The 17,079-nt window shown below is 41.7% G+C and overlaps 1 protein-coding gene and 1 long non-coding RNA gene across 3 annotated transcripts; one reads left to right on the forward strand and one right to left on the reverse strand.

Moving 5' to 3' along the window:
• Nucleotides 1–9,404: 9,404 nt before the first annotated feature.
• LOC119383218 (uncharacterized) lies at nt 9,405–11,102 on the reverse strand. Its single transcript, XR_005181627.2, has 2 exons — nt 10,187–11,102; nt 9,405–9,969 (listed from the first exon to the last, which is right to left on the reverse strand). It is a non-coding gene; the product is annotated as an uncharacterized LOC119383218 (long non-coding RNA).
• Nucleotides 11,103–12,241: 1,139 nt separating this feature from the next.
• LOC119381688 (protein glass-like) lies at nt 12,242–16,746 on the forward strand. Of its 2 annotated transcripts, XM_049412453.1 has the most exons (3): nt 12,355–12,461; nt 15,595–15,813; nt 15,898–16,649. In XM_049412453.1, exons 1-3 carry the CDS (start codon nt 12,401–12,403, stop codon nt 15,987–15,989), a joined length of 372 nt encoding a protein of 123 aa, XP_049268410.1. In that variant the 5' UTR covers nt 12,355–12,400; the 3' UTR covers nt 15,990–16,649. The 2 variants fall into 2 exon arrangements, 1 of the variants encoding a protein (XP_049268410.1); XR_007415095.1 differs by lacking the exon at nt 12,355–12,461 and adding an exon at nt 12,242–12,320 and having other exon boundaries at nt 15,595–16,746.
• The last annotated feature ends 333 nt before the right edge of the window (nt 16,747–17,079 follow it).

Raw genomic sequence — 17,079 nt, forward strand, 5'->3', positions numbered from 1 at the left:
AGCAGCAGCAAGCAAGCAAGCAAGCAAGCAAGCAAGGCGAGGCGAGGCGAGGCGAGGCGAGGCGAGGCGAGGCGATAAAGCCATCTTAGTCTTAGTCGATTGTATTGATTTCCCTCGCCGTCAAAAGATTTCTGCACCTAGCGTGGTTTTGCACCGCCTCCAGGAGGTGGCACTGCACGCTTTCTGCACATCATGTCTCGGGATCAGCCCACCTATGACCAAGTAGTAACGATGTCATGTGATGACGTCGCTATGACTTCATGATGACGTCACAAATTCTGGCGATCTGTGACACCACGATGATGTTATGAAGTGATGTTGTTATATGATGATGATATTCTGCATCCTTTGCATTAACGCCAACAGTCAGTTTTTTCGTGTTTGATGAGGCCTTAATTACTGTAACCGACCGCTGTTGCAAAATTTAAAAGCCCCTCCATGCAATGAACAAATGGGACACAATAGGGAAGGAAAAAAAACCATCCACCAGAAAAAACAACAATGCTAGCACAAGAATGCGTGATGTATTACCTTTTATCTCTGCCCTGTGCTGGTGACATGTGAATTAAGACAGTTCCAATTTTGTTCAAAGAAAGATTTAGTTTTTGGATCTCTTTAGGAGTGTCACCCTTGGAGATGTCGCTTCACTTGTGTACATTTTTCGCCGATCCACGACGAGCGAAAAGTGGAAATTACATACGGCTGATAATAAAATTGTATTACTGCCCTACTACCCCAAGCGTCCCGAAAAATTCCGTTAATGCCCTACAAGCAGGGTAATTAGCCTACAGTTGGCAACACTGTTGTTAACCCCGAATCTTTTGTACAAGCAGCTCACTTGAACGGGCTCGAAGACGCTGTAAAGTTGTACAACCAAGCACGTCACCAGCCATGTCTTAATGGCAAATCTGCCTGCTTGTGCAATATATTCTGTGGAATTCTGGTTCGTGATACTTGGTCTTTGTTGGTGTCTCACAAGGTCATCTCGGTGTTCTCCGACAAGACAGCTACATATCTGAACATTCTTTTGAATTAGGAGATCTCAGAATGAACATAACTTATTACATGTTGTATTTCTGAGGCGTTAGTGTGTTGAATTATAAAAAAGTTCTGTGTGGCTGAAATAGAAGAAATGTTTTGATGCATTGCTGTGTGGGAGCTGAGCAGCATTTTAATGTTCTAAAGAACATAACAGTGGGGATACAATAATGGAGTTGCTCATTTCATTACATCTCTGGGATGTTTTTTTTTCTCCCTTGACTGTTTACTCCAAAATAAGTGAAATAGATACCTGCAGACCGGTTCTGTCACTTTGTCACTTACATATTGTATCTTCTTAGCACTTTCGTGACCGCAAAAAAAAATCGGTTGCTTTAGGGTGTTCCAGGAAATATTTTTTTCACTGTAGCATAAATTGATTTATGCTACAGTGTAGGGTATCCAGTGATAGAAGAAGAGGTTTATTTTGAATATTATCAAAAAATTATCAAAACAGAAAAATGCAACAAAAAAGATTCATAATAACATCAATGCTACTCTGCACAGGGTAAACATTTAAAAAAATCGAAATATACGTTTTGAACACAAAGCCCTTTCAGAATAATACTGAAAACATAAGCTCTTTAAGTACAAAAGTTATTTACATACATACAAAAATATAAGCACTAGTGCCTATCATGTCACCGTGCGAAGCAGTTTCTCTGACAACTTCTGACAAAGGTTGGCTCACTGTGCATTGGCTTTTTGAAAATGTGCATCCACGCGTACTTATTTGTGTGGTTGCATGTCTCTCCGACAACTTCTCTGTGGTGAAAAACAACACGAAGAAACCTCTGCGCGGCACTCCAGAGCGCGATGTGAAGGTCCACTCCGCGCCGTCTTTGCGGAGAGAAGTCTGCTCTTTCTGCAGCCGGCACCAAATGCTCCTGCCCGAACAAAGTTGACACCTTGCCGATAAGAGCTATGACCTTTTGTACACACCGGATACGGTTGCATCAAAGCGTGGCAGCGATAAAACAGCCCATGGAGAGAGCGATACTTACTGGCGGATACCTGATGATGTACCGGGGCGGTTTGATGCACTGTTGCCATCCATACTGAAATCTGATGAATCGAAGTCATCTTCCATATCTGTGCTGCTGCCATCACCCAAAGATTGATGCTCAGATTCATCGGAATCAGTCAAAATTTGGCGTTTTTGTGGAGCACTGGTGAGCGATGTCGATGCCACAACCGAAAACACGAGCGCTCACCTCCCCAACTGCAAAGGAGCTTTAAAAATCCCCCCGCGGCAGAAAAAAGAAACTCAGAAGCGAAACTGTTAAAATACTGCCTCTTTTACCCTTTAAGTGGTGTTAGCTGTCCAAAAGCGCTAAGGGAGCGCCAAAATTTGAACTTGAAGTTATCGTTAACATACTGACGACGGGAATAGGCGCGGTCACGAAAGTGTTAAAGGGCCCCTAAACCACCCAGAGGTTGAAATTTAGTTGTGGTGCTGCAGTCGAGGATGAGTCTACAACGAACACGTAGTCGTGAGAATTTTTTGAAACAGTGCCGTAATAGCGGAGTTACACGCGTTTGATGATACGAAAGATACCCTCGCTCGTTTCCCTCTCCTTCGCTATGCTCCATTTGTCAGCTTTGTCTCTCCTCCTGGCCGAGTGCAAACAGACAAATAGGTGTTGTAGATGATGAGCAGTGGACATGATGACATCACGGTGAACGCTGAGGGGATGAGGAATGCTGAAAGGCGGGGAGAGGAGAAGGGATTGTTTCTTGGAATTTGTGGGGTGCCCGCGCCTCGTAGCACTGGCACGTTTGGCATTGTTGATCGTGACGACATTCTGAACTCAATGCACACGTTTACTTGAAATTGTAAAAAAAAAAATGTCGGAGGTGGTTCAGGGGCCCTTTAAGGAACACACTGGAGCAATGAGATGGCATTTCTTGTGTGTCTTATGTCTCCTTCTTGATGAAACAAAAGTGATGTTATGGTCAAGCTTGCTCTACAGTATTCTGGTGTGAACCGAACCATGTAAAAGCACGAATAAGAATTGTGCTGTTCAATCACCACCATATGGCACCTTGTTTGTGCTAGTGCTTATTCCATATTTCAATCCTCGCTAATGCTCATACCAGTTCATCCAACCAAGTTTTTGACAGCAGGCTTGCTTTGACTTGACAATTTAATGTGCCATTCTTTGCACTCGGTATAATGTTATACACGACTTTCATGCACAGGTAAACTTTATACATCTCAGTGTATCTTTCAGTAAATATTCTATAATTGTTATATGTGATGTTACTTTTTGTTAATGGTTGTGCTTTCTCGTTTACTTCCATTTTTCATAGAGTTTCCTTCAATAGGTTGTGTGTTAGTTTTGTATGCAATATGGTTTGATTTATCTCTCATTTTTTTGTTAAGATCATGTATTTGTTCACTGTAGGTTCTAATAAATTCACTTGTTCTTGGAGCTATTTTGCGACTATTCTTTTCCTTTTAGTGTGCCTAGTGAAGTTGAATTCATTGCACTTTTATGTAGTTGTCTTAGAAACAATAATAATTATTATCACAACTGCTTAACAAAACAAATTCACTTAAAATTTGCCTTTGGATCTGCTAGATGTTCTCTTCTCTTAGTAATTTTGTCTTTTATTCTTTAATTTCGTCTTTTCTTGGTGTTCTGATCAGATGCATCATGTTGTTCTTTGGACCTCAATGTTGAAACAGTCATTGTGGATTAAATACGGCTTCTATCCTACGTTTCGTTGCGCATAGTAGCATACATTTTGGTGTTTAGCATACATTTTGGTCGGCATGTTTGTATTTTCGGCTGCATTTTCGATGGAAGCGAAAATGTTTGAGGCCCATGTACTTAGATTTAGGTGCACGTTAAAGAACCCCAGGTGGTCGAAATTTCCGGAGCCCTCCACTACGGCGTCTCTCATAATCATATCGTGGTTTTGGGACGTTAAAGCCCAGATATTATTATTAGATGACAGATGTATTAAAATATTGTGGGAAAACAAGGGGGGGGAAAAGTCCGGCAGATCTCGCGCACTGTGGGAATCTATGTAATGCGAAGCAGCCAGAATAGAGCTGCATACATCGCCTTCTTTGTCTTTAAGGCAAATAAACCCATTCATGTCATGACATCTAGTTCGCTATATATCGCATGTTTGTCATGCATGCATGTACAATGTTGTATATACCATGCTAATGAAACATGCATTCTGGCATATACGATGCATGACCTGTCAAATATGTTTGTCACGCACTCATGTCATGCCATACTAATTTTGGTATATATATCCTGTTAACAATACGGCCGGAAGCGCACCAAGACAGTGTCATGTAAATCATGCCGTGCATGACATGCATGTCACACTTTCCACATTAGGACCTGTCATTTGTGTTCGTCATACAGTCACGTCGCGCAATATCAATTTTGGCTGTACACTTAAACCTCATAATAAAAAAGTCGCATTTGACACGAAAATGACTTCGCTACATCCGAAAATTCGTTATAAGTGTATATTCGAGCCACTGTATCTATTACCAAGGCTATTCTTCAGTTACTTCGTTATAACCGATAATTTGTTATATTCGTGTTCATTATATCGAGGTAAAGTGTATATCAAGCTAGCAAAACGGCCGCGAGCGCACCATGAGCGTGGCATGTAAGTCATGCCATACATGACATGCATTTCATGATTTTCATGTTACCACCTGTCATTTGTGTTCATCATACAGTCACATCGCACAATTTTTGTGCATATCAAGCTATCGAACCAGCTGCGAGCGCTCCATAAGCATGGCATGTAAATCATGCTGTGCATGAAATGCATGTCATAATTTTCATGTTACTACCTTTCATTTATGTTCGTCATACAGTCACGTCATGCAATACCAAATTTGGTACATGTCAAGCTAGCGAAACGGCCGCGAGCGCAGCATGAGCTGGCATGTAAGTCATGCTGGACATGACATGCATGTTATGATTTTCCTGTTACTACCGGTCATTTATGTTCATACAGAAATGTCTCGTCATACCAGTTTTGGTATATATTCGTTTAATTAAACGGCCGCGAGCGCCCCAAGACCGTGTCATGTAAATCATGCTGTACATGACATGCATGTATGATTTGCATGTTAGGACCTGTCACTTATGTTTGTTATATAATCTTGTCATGCCATACCAATTTTAGTATACCTTAAAATACTGAGCAAGCCCCCTCCCACGGTGAAAAATAATCCAAGATTTGGAGGGGGAGCCCTTGCTCAGTCGCGGATTAATATTCAGGATGGTGGTGGAAGAGCACGTAAGAACAAAAAATGCACACTCGTGCTTGAAACGAAATGCTTTACTGAGTACGCGTGCATTCACTGTTTTCAAAACAGTGAATGAAACGGTGAAAATGGCGAGAGGGGAGGGTGCTGGGCGCTTGCTCTGTCATTGGTGCATATTTCAAATCTCTCGAAAGGGGCGCTTGCTCGGGTAGGGGCACTTGCTCGGGATTTTGTGGTATATCAAGTTAACGAAACAGCCACAAGGGCACCAAGACTGTGGCATGTAAATCATGCTGTTCATAACATGCATGTCATGATTTTCATGTTATGCCATACCAATTTTGGTATACATCCCATTAATGAAACGGCCAGGAGAGCATAAAGTCTTGGCGCCTAGATAGATAGACAGACATACAGACAGACAGACAGGCAGACACAGACAGACAGATAGACAGACACTCTAAGTCCCAGAAGTTTGCTAAGAAATGCTTCGCATTTAATATGCATGGAACATATTTACTATATTAATACAGGTATGTTGTTGCCTACCATAGCTCACAATATCGTGAATCTGTGCTATACATTACACTTCCTTGCCTTCATTTGGTTGCTGAGGTCAGAGTGCAACTCTCCAATGACAACATTACAGAACGTATGGGCTTTCAATCTAGGTTTTAGAATAAGGTAATAGTAAGGCTAAGCATAATGTCCTCCCATTTATTGATTTTTTTCTTACTTCGTGTAAATAGTTTATGGATAATATTGTGTGGATTTTGTTGACGTGGTCCTTCAGCAATTGCAGAGAATTGTACATAGCAAACGTAAAAGATCCAACTACAGTAAAACCTCGGTGATACGAATCTCGCAGGGTTGCCAAAAATATTCGTATCATTCGAAATTCGTATCACCAGAAAACATGGAAAATTAGTATGCGACAAAAGAAAGTTGGCATACGTTTTGATTCAGTGTTTCTCAGGGCCGCAGTGACGTCATGAACACCTATGAATGATTGCCAGTAAAGTTTTTAGACGTCAACGATCATACTTGTACTCGTAAATATACGGTGCATGCGCACGTGTGTAATTAATGAACCAGATGTGCCCCGTAACCACTAGTAGCCCCTTCCTAATCTTACTACGCTTTTCTGCATGAACCCAGAGTACTGCGGCGAAAGTGATTTAAGAAGCGCTTTGCACACGATAGGTAGAGGCCAAGCTCCTTCACCAAGACCAGACCATCCGCTTCGTCCTTTGGGGTCTTCGTCCACCTTTAATGGGACTTCATGACGCACCCGCAGCCCAAGTTTCAGTCTTGTTTCATAGAACGTCTGATTGCGGGGACATGGCTTGCATCGACGAAGCAGGCACGTATTAACACAGTACAAGGACGCTGCTGCCTCTAGCACAGGCGTCAACACTTCGGAAAAAAAAAAAAGCGCGACGTCAACGTCATCTGTAACCTAAACGCGAAGGCCCCTAAAGACCTCCATAATTCGCGCGCACTATCTCGGAGGCAACGACGCACCGCTGATGGTCGCGCAGCGCGCGTGCCAGCGCCCGCGCATGATTGCCGCATCTTCCGCGACTGCGCGGGCAGCACCTGTTCGTGCCTGTGCGCTAGCGTACGTTTGTATCAAACGCCGCGGGGTGCAAATCGGTTCGCAACAACCATACTCCAATACATTGCAGGCTAATGGGCATTGGCCGGGACCACAGAAAAATTCGTATCACCCAGAAATTCGTACGAGCCGTGATCGTATCGCCGAGGTTTTACTGTAATGTGCTGTGTATCTCAAATATCACTCAAGAATTGCTGAGTGAACAAAATGTTTTTTTACCAGCATTAGTGTCTGTTATTTGAATTCATTGGCATTTCATACTTACAGCCATGACTGCTGCATTTTGATAGGAGTGAAAGCCAGAAAAGCTTGTGTACTTTGACATTGGTGCATGATGAAACCCCAACTGATCAAGATTAAATTAGGGAGCCTCCACTATAGCATGCCTCATAATTGTCTGATCCGTAAAAGTGTGGGCAGCTTGCATTAGTGGTGCAAGGCCGGACTAACAGCAAAGCTTGTGGCTGACCTTATTATATTATTATATACCTTATAATATTAGCAAGGTCTTAATTAGCATGGTGGTAACTTACACGGTCTTAATCAAGGACGTCCTAATTGTCAATGTTCTAATTCCCTTGATCTTAATTAGCATGGTCTTAATTAGCAAGGTTCTGTCTCTCTCTGTTCCTTTCTCTTACATTTATCTGTTCTGTATTTCTATTTTGTTTTCTTGAAAAGGCACACACATTGAGGAACTGCCTACATTACACATCCAACGTGTCGACCTCAATGGATGTGCTGCCCACAGGCCTTATTATCCACCAAATTTCTAGGCGATACGGTAAAGCGTAATATAACTATCCTCATTTCTCAAATGTACATCACCAAGAGCAAACAGTCTTTATTTATAGTCAATCCTAAGATTAAGAAGACGAAGAAGCGCACACTGGCCGAGTTATTGCGTTGCACGCACTAGGCACAGCTTAGTTTTCTGGCTACGTGAACTGCCAGAACGAAGAGCTTAAATAGCTCCGCTGTTAAAAACAATACTCTGATGCCCTGTCTTGTTTCCCTTGTGCAGCATCGAGGTGTTCCAGCCATCCAGCAACTAAGGATGGTGAAAAGTTACATCAGGAATACTGCTACCACTGTAACTACCGTGACTATGCAACTGACATTTCGACTAATGTAAAAGGACACATGAGGGTTCATACAGGCGAGCGGCCGTTTCAGTGTAATTTGTGCTCTCAGAGCTTCTCGTTCAATTCCTCACTGAAGTGTCATTTGCACACCCACACAGGCGGGCGACTGTTTAAATGCCACCTATACCCCAAGAGCTATGCCATGAGAGGCCGCACTGAAAAATCACCTGCTCACCCACTCTGATGAGAGGCCATGCACTGAGGGCCTTCAGAAGTTCTCATTGAAGAGCACTTGGAGGATTCATCTGTGCATCCACACAGGCGAGCGGCCATTTAAATGCCACATATGTTCTCAGACGTTTGTGTAGAAACTCCACCTCAACACACACATCCGCCAGCATAAACACAAGTGACCATTGTGATGCATCTTCTGCTAAAACAGCTCTACTATAAAGGAAAATTCGACTAGTTGTTCGACTGTGTATTGACTGCATCAAGTTGTGTGCGAAAATATGAAATGTGTATGTCTAGCATTGACACTGTGACTTCATCACTGGCACTAGAGCATCGTTCTGCATTCAGTGTCATTTTGTTCCTATATTAGATTACTCTTTTTTTTTTAAGTCCTTCATTACACTGTTGTCAACTCACTGTTCTGTCTGAAGCGCAAGGGAAACTTCTGTATACTGATGCATGTGCATACATTTGCAATGTCAACTTTAAATCTTTTGTGCGGGTTACCCGCTTGAACACTTTAAAAATGCAGTGCCATTTGCCAGAATGAAGGTCACTGGCCATGTCTGAGTTGGAAAACTGCATGCATGTGCAATATGTTCTAGGGAATTCTTGTTCTTGTTATTTGGAGTCTCACAAGGTCATTTCTGTGTTCTCCAATAAGACAGCTACTATTTGAACATTCTTTGGATTAGCAGATAGCGGCATGAACATAACAAAATGTTATTGGATGTTGTGTTTCGAAGGTGTTAGTGGACTGGGTAGAAAATCCTGTGTGGCTGAAGTAGCAGAAATGTTTTGATGCCTTGCTGTGTGGGAGCTGAGCAGCATTTTTAAGTTCAGCATAACAGTGTGGACACAATAATGCAGGTGCTTATTTCATTATGTCTCTAGGATGTTTTTTTTTTTTTTTTCATCCTTCACTGTGTTGCTCAAAATAAGTGAAATAGATACCTCTAGTCTTGCTCTATCACTTTGTCATTTACATATTGTAATTTTTTAAGGATCACACCGGAGGAATGGCGTACGACTTCTGGTGTGTCTTATGTCTCCTTTATGAAACAAAAGCAACGTTCTGGTTAAGCTTGCACTAAATCATTGTGGTGCGGACCAAAGAAGGTAAAAGCATGAATAAGAATTGCATTCTTCACATTCAGCATCATATGGCACCTTGTTTGTGGTAGTGCTTCAATATTTCAATCCTTGATAATGCTCATACTACTTCATCCAACCAAGTTTTTGACAGCAGACTTGGGTTGACAATTTCAAGTGCCAATATTTGCACTATGCATGATGTTGTACACTGATTCCGAGCTCGTAAACTTTCAACAGCTGCGTATATTTTTGGTAAATCATGTAGAATCTAAATGGCTGTGTTTTGTCATTTTCCTGCATTTTTCTGAGAGGTCTCTTCCATAGATTTCGTTTTTTTTTTTCTGTGTGCAATATGGTTTGATTGATCTTGTTTTATTAAATGATTACTGACACGATCTTGAAGCATCGCAAGAGGGACATTTCTCATGTCTTTGCCATGCAGTAATAACGCTGTCCACTCACCAGAGTCAGTAAACGCGTATAAAATTCTTTAGTTTGTTTTTAATATTTTCATTGCCCCACATTTGCAAGCCAGCCCCACCGCAATGGGCATTGTCATGATGACTCAGCCCAGTTGGTAAAGCTGCTTGATCACCATTTACTCATCGTTGTTTACGTGTAACTGACAGCAGATGATAGAAGTGCTCCTTGTACAGAGTCGTCCACATTTAAGCTGAACACCTCATTAGTATTCAAGACCTCATTGAAGCTGTTGTTTAACACATAATTCGGAAACTCATTACTGTGTTTGTCGACACCATGATTAGACGTTCTATAACGGGTATTGTACTCGTGAAGTATAAGAAACGTTCTAGTTTTACCGGTTTGAATACTAATGAGGTGTTCAGCTTAGATGTGGTCGACCCTGTACATCATGAATTGCTTTACCCTGTTACTTAGACATATGTGAGATTTTGTTGACTTGTCACCGTGAAACCGCCCCGTCAGTTTAGAAACCAAAAGTGTTTTTTTGAGGTAGCGGTATTAAAAAATGTGTTCAATCTGTTCCGAGGTACCCCGGTACTCTTTTCGGGGTTCTCGACACCAGTCTTTTATTTAGAGCAATACGAAAACTTCTAAAACTCGTGTCGGTACTGGCTTAATCTCTAGGTTCCCTTAGACTCACTAGTTTTTGGAGCTATTTTATAATTATTCGTCTGCTTTAGGGGTGCCTAGTGATGTTGAATTAATTAAACTTATGTGTTGTTTTCTTAGAAGCATTATTACGATTGATGGAACTGCATAACGAAGCCATTTCACTGAAAATTTGCCTATTGTTCTGCTAAGTGTTGTTGTTTTTTTTTTTAGTAATTTTCTTCTGACCTTTATGTTGAGACTGCAATTGCGCATTGAAGACCGTTTTTATGCCACTTTCCATGTTGCATAGCATGCATTCTGGTGTCTTGGTATTTTTAATCGGGCATGGTTATTTAAACAGAAACAGATGGCAAATGTATTGAAATGTCTTCTGAAAACAGGGGAAAATATTATATGGAATTATATTTGCTAGAATCATATGTAGTTGTCTACCACAGCTCACAATATCATGGATTCATACTCTTGTTTTGACACTACCCCATCTTCATTTGGTCACTGATGTTACTTTCCCATGATGACATTACAGAACGTACGGGATTTCAACCTAGGTTTCAGAAGCAGCTAGTACTTAAGTTAACCCCGTCAGGTGCGAATTATGATTCACTGAACGCAAATACGTCAAATTCACATAGCATAATTCCAAGGCACTCAATATGACGTTCCAAGAAAGATAATGAAGGAATGTGTTGTGTTGTGTGAGTTTCAGTAATTACTATTAGTTAGCATGTATAATTAAATATCAAAATATTGTACAATCAGTCTGCTTCAATTCTTTCATAACATTATGAAATATTAGGCCCAATATGCATGCCCAGTTTGGTTTTTGGTTGTATTCATGTCGAAGCAAAGAAAAATAATACTCTTGATGTTGATCCTGGAATGCGGCACGTGCAACAATCGTCGGACATGGTAGTGGCTCCAGCAAAGTGATCCACTGCAGCAATACGCAGCGCAGTGAAGTTAAACGACCGCTAGTCTTCCAATCAGGAAGCCTGCACAAATGTGCACACTGAGTTTCAAGCCATTTGAAGAAACACGGTGCGTGATGCGCCTCCGTAGTTGATGTGTAAAATTGTACACACTGCCGCTGAAGGCGTTAAACATAAGGTCCTCTCATTTAATGATCTTGTTTTATATTTCGTTTGAATTTTTTATGGATAATTTTGTGTGGATTTTGTTAACCTGGACCTTCAGCAATTGCAGAGAATGGTAGAGTACTCACGGATTCAAACGCGACATCAAATTTTTCAGTATAATGACTGGTATGCGCAATTTATTTTTCGAGATGACCACACCATGTCACGACGAATTGGGTCTCTAAAGATATGTTGGCTCTGACCTACGCGTTAGAATCGAAATTATGCCAATATGACCCCACCTGAAGACGGTTGAAATGAAAGTATGTGCGTTCCTTAGCCCTAAATTGTGCTGTTTCAATCCGTGAGTACCGTGCATAGCAAATGTAAGAGGTCTACCTATATTGTGCTGTGTTCCTGAAATATCCCTTAAGAGTTGTTCTGTGAACAAAATGCTTTTTGCCAGCATTAGCGTCTGTTATTTGAATTATTTAGTATTTTGTAACTATGGCCATGAAAACCAGGTTTTGATAGGAATGAAGGCCATAAGCGCTTGTGCTCGTTGATTTTGCTGCGTGATAGAACTCCAGGACATCAAGATTCATTAGGAGGCCGCCCACTTCTGCATGCCTCAAAATGAGAACATTGATCTTGCTAGTAATGAGCAGCTATTTAAGATTATAATTATCTCTTTTTCTTCTATGCAAAGCAATATTTTGGTGACCTGTACTGTTTTCTTTATGCAGCATCGGTGTCTCCCAGCCATCCAGCAACTAAAGATGGGGAAAAGTCTCATCAAGGACGCCGCCACCGCTGTGATTTCTGTGACTATGAAACTGATGTTTCGTCAGATCTGAAAAGACACGTCAGGGTTCATACAGGCGAGCGTCCGTTTCAATGCCACATGTGCCCTCTGAGCTTCAAGTTAAATTCCACGTTGAAGACTCACCTGCGCACCCACACAGGTGAACGGCCTTATAAATGCCACGTATGCTCCGACAGCTTCAAACAGTGGACCACACTGAACGATCACCTGAGCACACACACAGGTGTGCGGCGATTTAAATGCCACCTATGCCCCGAGACATTTGGTCGGAAATCCCTCCTCGACAAGCACCTGCTTGAGCATAAACGCAAGCGACCATTTTAATGGAAGTTCTACTAAACCAGCTGTTTTACAAAGCCACATCCAACTGGTTGTTCAAGTGCAGGGTTGCCACCTTTTCCTGACAAAAGAATGCTCTTCAAGGGGGGGGAATTCCAAGCATGGGTATTTTTATGCCAGAAATTAGACTAGTTGGTTAGCTCAGTGTTCTGTTTTTATGTACAAGTACACAAAAACATACGTACACGCACAATAATCTATTCTATTGATCACTACAAGGGATCTTAAAAAGGGGTTGACTAATAGCGTAAGAGTTTTCGTGACGGACGATCAATATTTGCCATTGTAGTTGTTGAACTGACTCTTAAAGGCGCCCCAGAAAATAAGTAATTACGATATTATGATTAAAAAAAAAAAACGGCCAAGTGCGGTCGTTCTTGTGTGCAGACCGGCAACCAGCCCACTATCTAAAAAACCGGCTAGGCCGGTCTAAAACCGGACAGGTGGCAACCCTACTCGAGTGTGCTCTGACCGTACCAAGTTACGTGTGAAAACATCAGAACTGTATGTCTAGTTTTGACAGTGTGACTTCATCATTGCCACAAGAGCATTGTTATGCATGCAGTAAAACTTTGTTCCTATATTAGGTTACTTTTCTTTTAATTCTTCATTACAGTGCTCTCAATTCTCGATTCTATGTGCCATGTTACAGGCGCAATGAAGGCTTCTGTACTATTTATATTGATCTGCAAGCACAGCTTTGTGTTGCCAACTTGAAATATTTTGTAAAAGCCACTCAGTTGAACACACATGAAGATACTTTACCATTATACGACGAAGCACGTCACCAGCCATGTCTGAATTGGAAATCTGCCTGCATGTGCAATGTGTTCTAGAGAATTCTTGTTCTTGATGTTATGTGTGTCTCACCAGGGCATTTCTGTGTTCTCCATTAAGTCAGCTACTATTTGAACATTCTTTTTAATTAAAAGATGCCAGCATGAACATGAAAAAAATGTTAATAGATCTTGTGTTAAATTGTAGAAAAAAAGATTCTTGTGTGGCTGAATGAGAAGAAATGTTTTGATGCCTTGCTCCATGGGAGCCAAGCAGGATTTTAAAGTTCTAAAGAGTACAGCAGTCTGGATACCATAGTGCAGGGGCTTATTTCATTATGTCTGTTGGATTACTTTTTCTTCCTTGACTTTTCTTATCAAATAAGTGGAATAGATACCTCCAGTTCTGTTCAATCACATGATGATGTTGTACACTGATTCCAAGCTGGTAAACTTTCAATGGCTCCGTATGCCTTTTGGTAAATCTTGTAGAATTGCAATATGTAATGTTCCTTTTTTTTTTGTGAATGGCTGTGTTTTGTAGTCTTTCTGAGAGGTCTCTTCAGTAGACTGTGTGTTTCTTTTGTGTGCAATATGATTTGATTGAACTTATTTTATTAAAGGATTACTGACACAATCTTGAAGCATCGCAAAAGGGACATCTTTCGTTTCCTTGGCATGCTGTCTTAAAGCTTTCCACTCACTGGAGTCTGGAAACACGTGTAAAATACTTTAGTTTGATTTTAATATTTCCGTCACATAGCATCCGCGAGCCAGTCCCATTGAAATAGTCATTATCATGACGACTCAGCGCATTTGCTGAAATTGCTCAATGATCATTAACTCATCATAGTTTATGTGCAACTGACAGCAGACAACAGCACTGCTGCTAGTATGTCGAGTTGCTTTCCCCTGTTACTTAGACCTATGGGAGACTGTGTTTACATGTCGCTGTGAAACAGCCCCGTAAGTATAGAAACTGAAAGTGGTTTTTTAAGGTAGCTGTATTAAAAGGTATATTTGATCCGTTCCGAGGCACCCCGTACACCTTCGGGGTTCATGACAGCAGTCTTATTTAGATCAACAATACGAAAATTTTTAAAATTCGTGTCGGTGCTCATTTAGTATCTAGGTTCTAGCAGACTCGCTTGTTTTTGTAGCTACTTTATGATTATTCTTCTGCTTTAGTTGTGCTTAGTGATGTTGAATTAATTACACTTGTATGTTGTTTTTTAGAAGCATTAATTATGATTGATGAAACTGCAGAACGAAGCACTTTCACCAAAAATTTGTCTTTGATTCTGCTAGGTGTTCTTTTCTTTTAGTAATTTTCTTCTGACCTCTATGCTCAAAGAGTTATTGCGCATTGAGGACAGTTTTTATCCTACTTTCCGTGTTGCATAGCATGCATTCTGGTGTTTTTAATTGGGCATGTTCATATAAACAGATGGTAGATGTACTAAAATATCTCGTGAAAACCGGGGAAAACATTATACGGAATATACTTATTAGAATTATATGTAGCTGTCTGCAATAGTTAGCAATATCATGAGTTTGTGTTCTAGATATGACACTGCCCAATCTTCATTTGGTCACTGATGTTACTGTTACATTTTTCCATGGTGACATTAAACAACAAAAGGGCTTTCAACCTAGGTTTTGAAGCAGCCAATGCTAAGACTAATCATAATGTCCTCTCATTTACTGATTTTTCTATGTTTCGTGTGAATTTTTTTTTGGATAATACTGTGTGGATCTTGTTAACATTGTCCTTCAGCAGTTGCAGAGAATTGTACATAGCAAATATAACAGGCCTACCTTCTGTGCTGTGTTTCTGAAATATTCCTCAAGAGTTCTTCAGTGAACAAAATCTTTTTTGCCACCATTAGAGTCTATTGTTTGAATTCTTTCGTATTTTCTAATTAAGGCCATGATAGCCACGTTTCTATAGAAATGAAGGCCATAAATGCTTGCGTGCATTGATTTTGCTGCATGATGATAACTCCAGTTCATCAAGATTAATTAGAATGCCCCCACTATGACATGATTCAATATTACAACATTGAGCTTGCTTGCTATAAGCAGGTATTTAACTTTACCTCTTTTTCTTCTATGAAAAGCAATATTCTGGTGATCTGTATTGTTTTCTTCGTGCAGGGTTGGGGTCTTCCAGCTATCCAGCAACTAAAGATGGCGAGAAGTGGCTTCATGGACGCCGCCACCGCTGTGATTTCTGCGACTACGAAACTGATAGACTGGGCAGTCTGAAAGGACACGTCAGGGTTCATACAGGCGAGCGGCCGTTTCATTGCCACATGTGCCCTCAGAGGTTCTCACTAAATTCCACATTGAAGAAACACCTGCGCACCCACACAGGTGAGCGGCCATATAAATGCCACATATGCTCCGACAGCTTCTCACAATGGACAACACTGAATGATCACCTGTGTATCCACACAGGCGAGAGACCATTTAAATGCCACCTATGCTCAGAGACATTTGTGCGGAAACACCGCCTCGACACACACCTCCGCCAGCATGAACCCAAGTGACCATTGTAATGCGACTTCTGCTAAACCAGCTCTACTATAAAGGAACATTCGACTGGTTGTACGAGTGTGTATCGACTGCATCTAATTATGTGTGAAAACATTAAAAGTGTATGTCTAGTATTGGCAGTGTGACATCATCTTTGCCACATGAGCATTGTTATGCATGCAGTGAAATTTTGTTCCTGTACTAGATTACTTTCTATAACGCGATAGCTTTAATGAGCTCGTTTTGCAGATACTATTCTGGTGTCGGTGTTGGCGGCGCCGGCAGTGGCGTCTTTGGTTGCAAGTGAAAAATCGAGGTAGATGCAAATAAAGAAATAATTTTAAAGATCTTCAGTTCAAGTGGGACCTGGGATTTGAACCTGCGACCCTTCGCTCCGTGGCGCGATGCGTTTAGCTGCTTGGCTACCATGCATACATCCTCTATCACATTAATGGTGAGCTATTTATATTAACCATTTAGCACTGGTGATACGCACATCTCGGAGGTTCTTCACCAGCTTGATTATCACCCGTGAGATGGCGCAAAGGGCCCATGGGCACTAAAGAGCCTCAATACTTCTCCTCCCCCTCTAGCGGCTGGCAGCAGGAGCATCGAGGCACCCTCTGGTGTGCTTTCGGTGTTCCGTTGCGCCGCATGCATGGATATAGGAGCTGGCACGCATCTGCACTTTGGCTTTCCTTTGGCTTTCCTTGTGGCACGGTTTAGGTGTTGGCCGAGAAGTGAAGCCGGGCTAGCGACTGGGAAGGTGATACGAACACAGTCCGATTACACTATTGCGTTCTGCTCTTGGAAATGAAGCTCAAGCGCCCTCCAAGTTTTTAGGGGCGAAGCTCCTTATAGCGGCACCCGTTTGTCCCCGTCGTAGTAGTATGTAACCAGTCTTAAAAACGGAGGGGGCGTGCACACATGAAGGCTCCCTAAAGACAATGCGCTGCGACAGTACGTGATATGTATCACCCTCTCCTCTCCTACGCTTCCCCCTCTTTCTCCTCTCCTACGGTCCCCCCCCCCTATCTTGCCTCGCGGCGCAGCGGCTCCTCTCCTACGCTTCCCCCTCTTTCTCCTATCCTACGTCCCCCCGCC

The sequence above is a fragment of the Rhipicephalus sanguineus genome, chromosome 2 (assembly GCF_013339695.2).
Source record: "Rhipicephalus sanguineus isolate Rsan-2018 chromosome 2, BIME_Rsan_1.4, whole genome shotgun sequence".
In the NCBI taxonomy this organism is placed as follows: domain Eukaryota; kingdom Metazoa; phylum Arthropoda; class Arachnida; order Ixodida; family Ixodidae; genus Rhipicephalus; species Rhipicephalus sanguineus.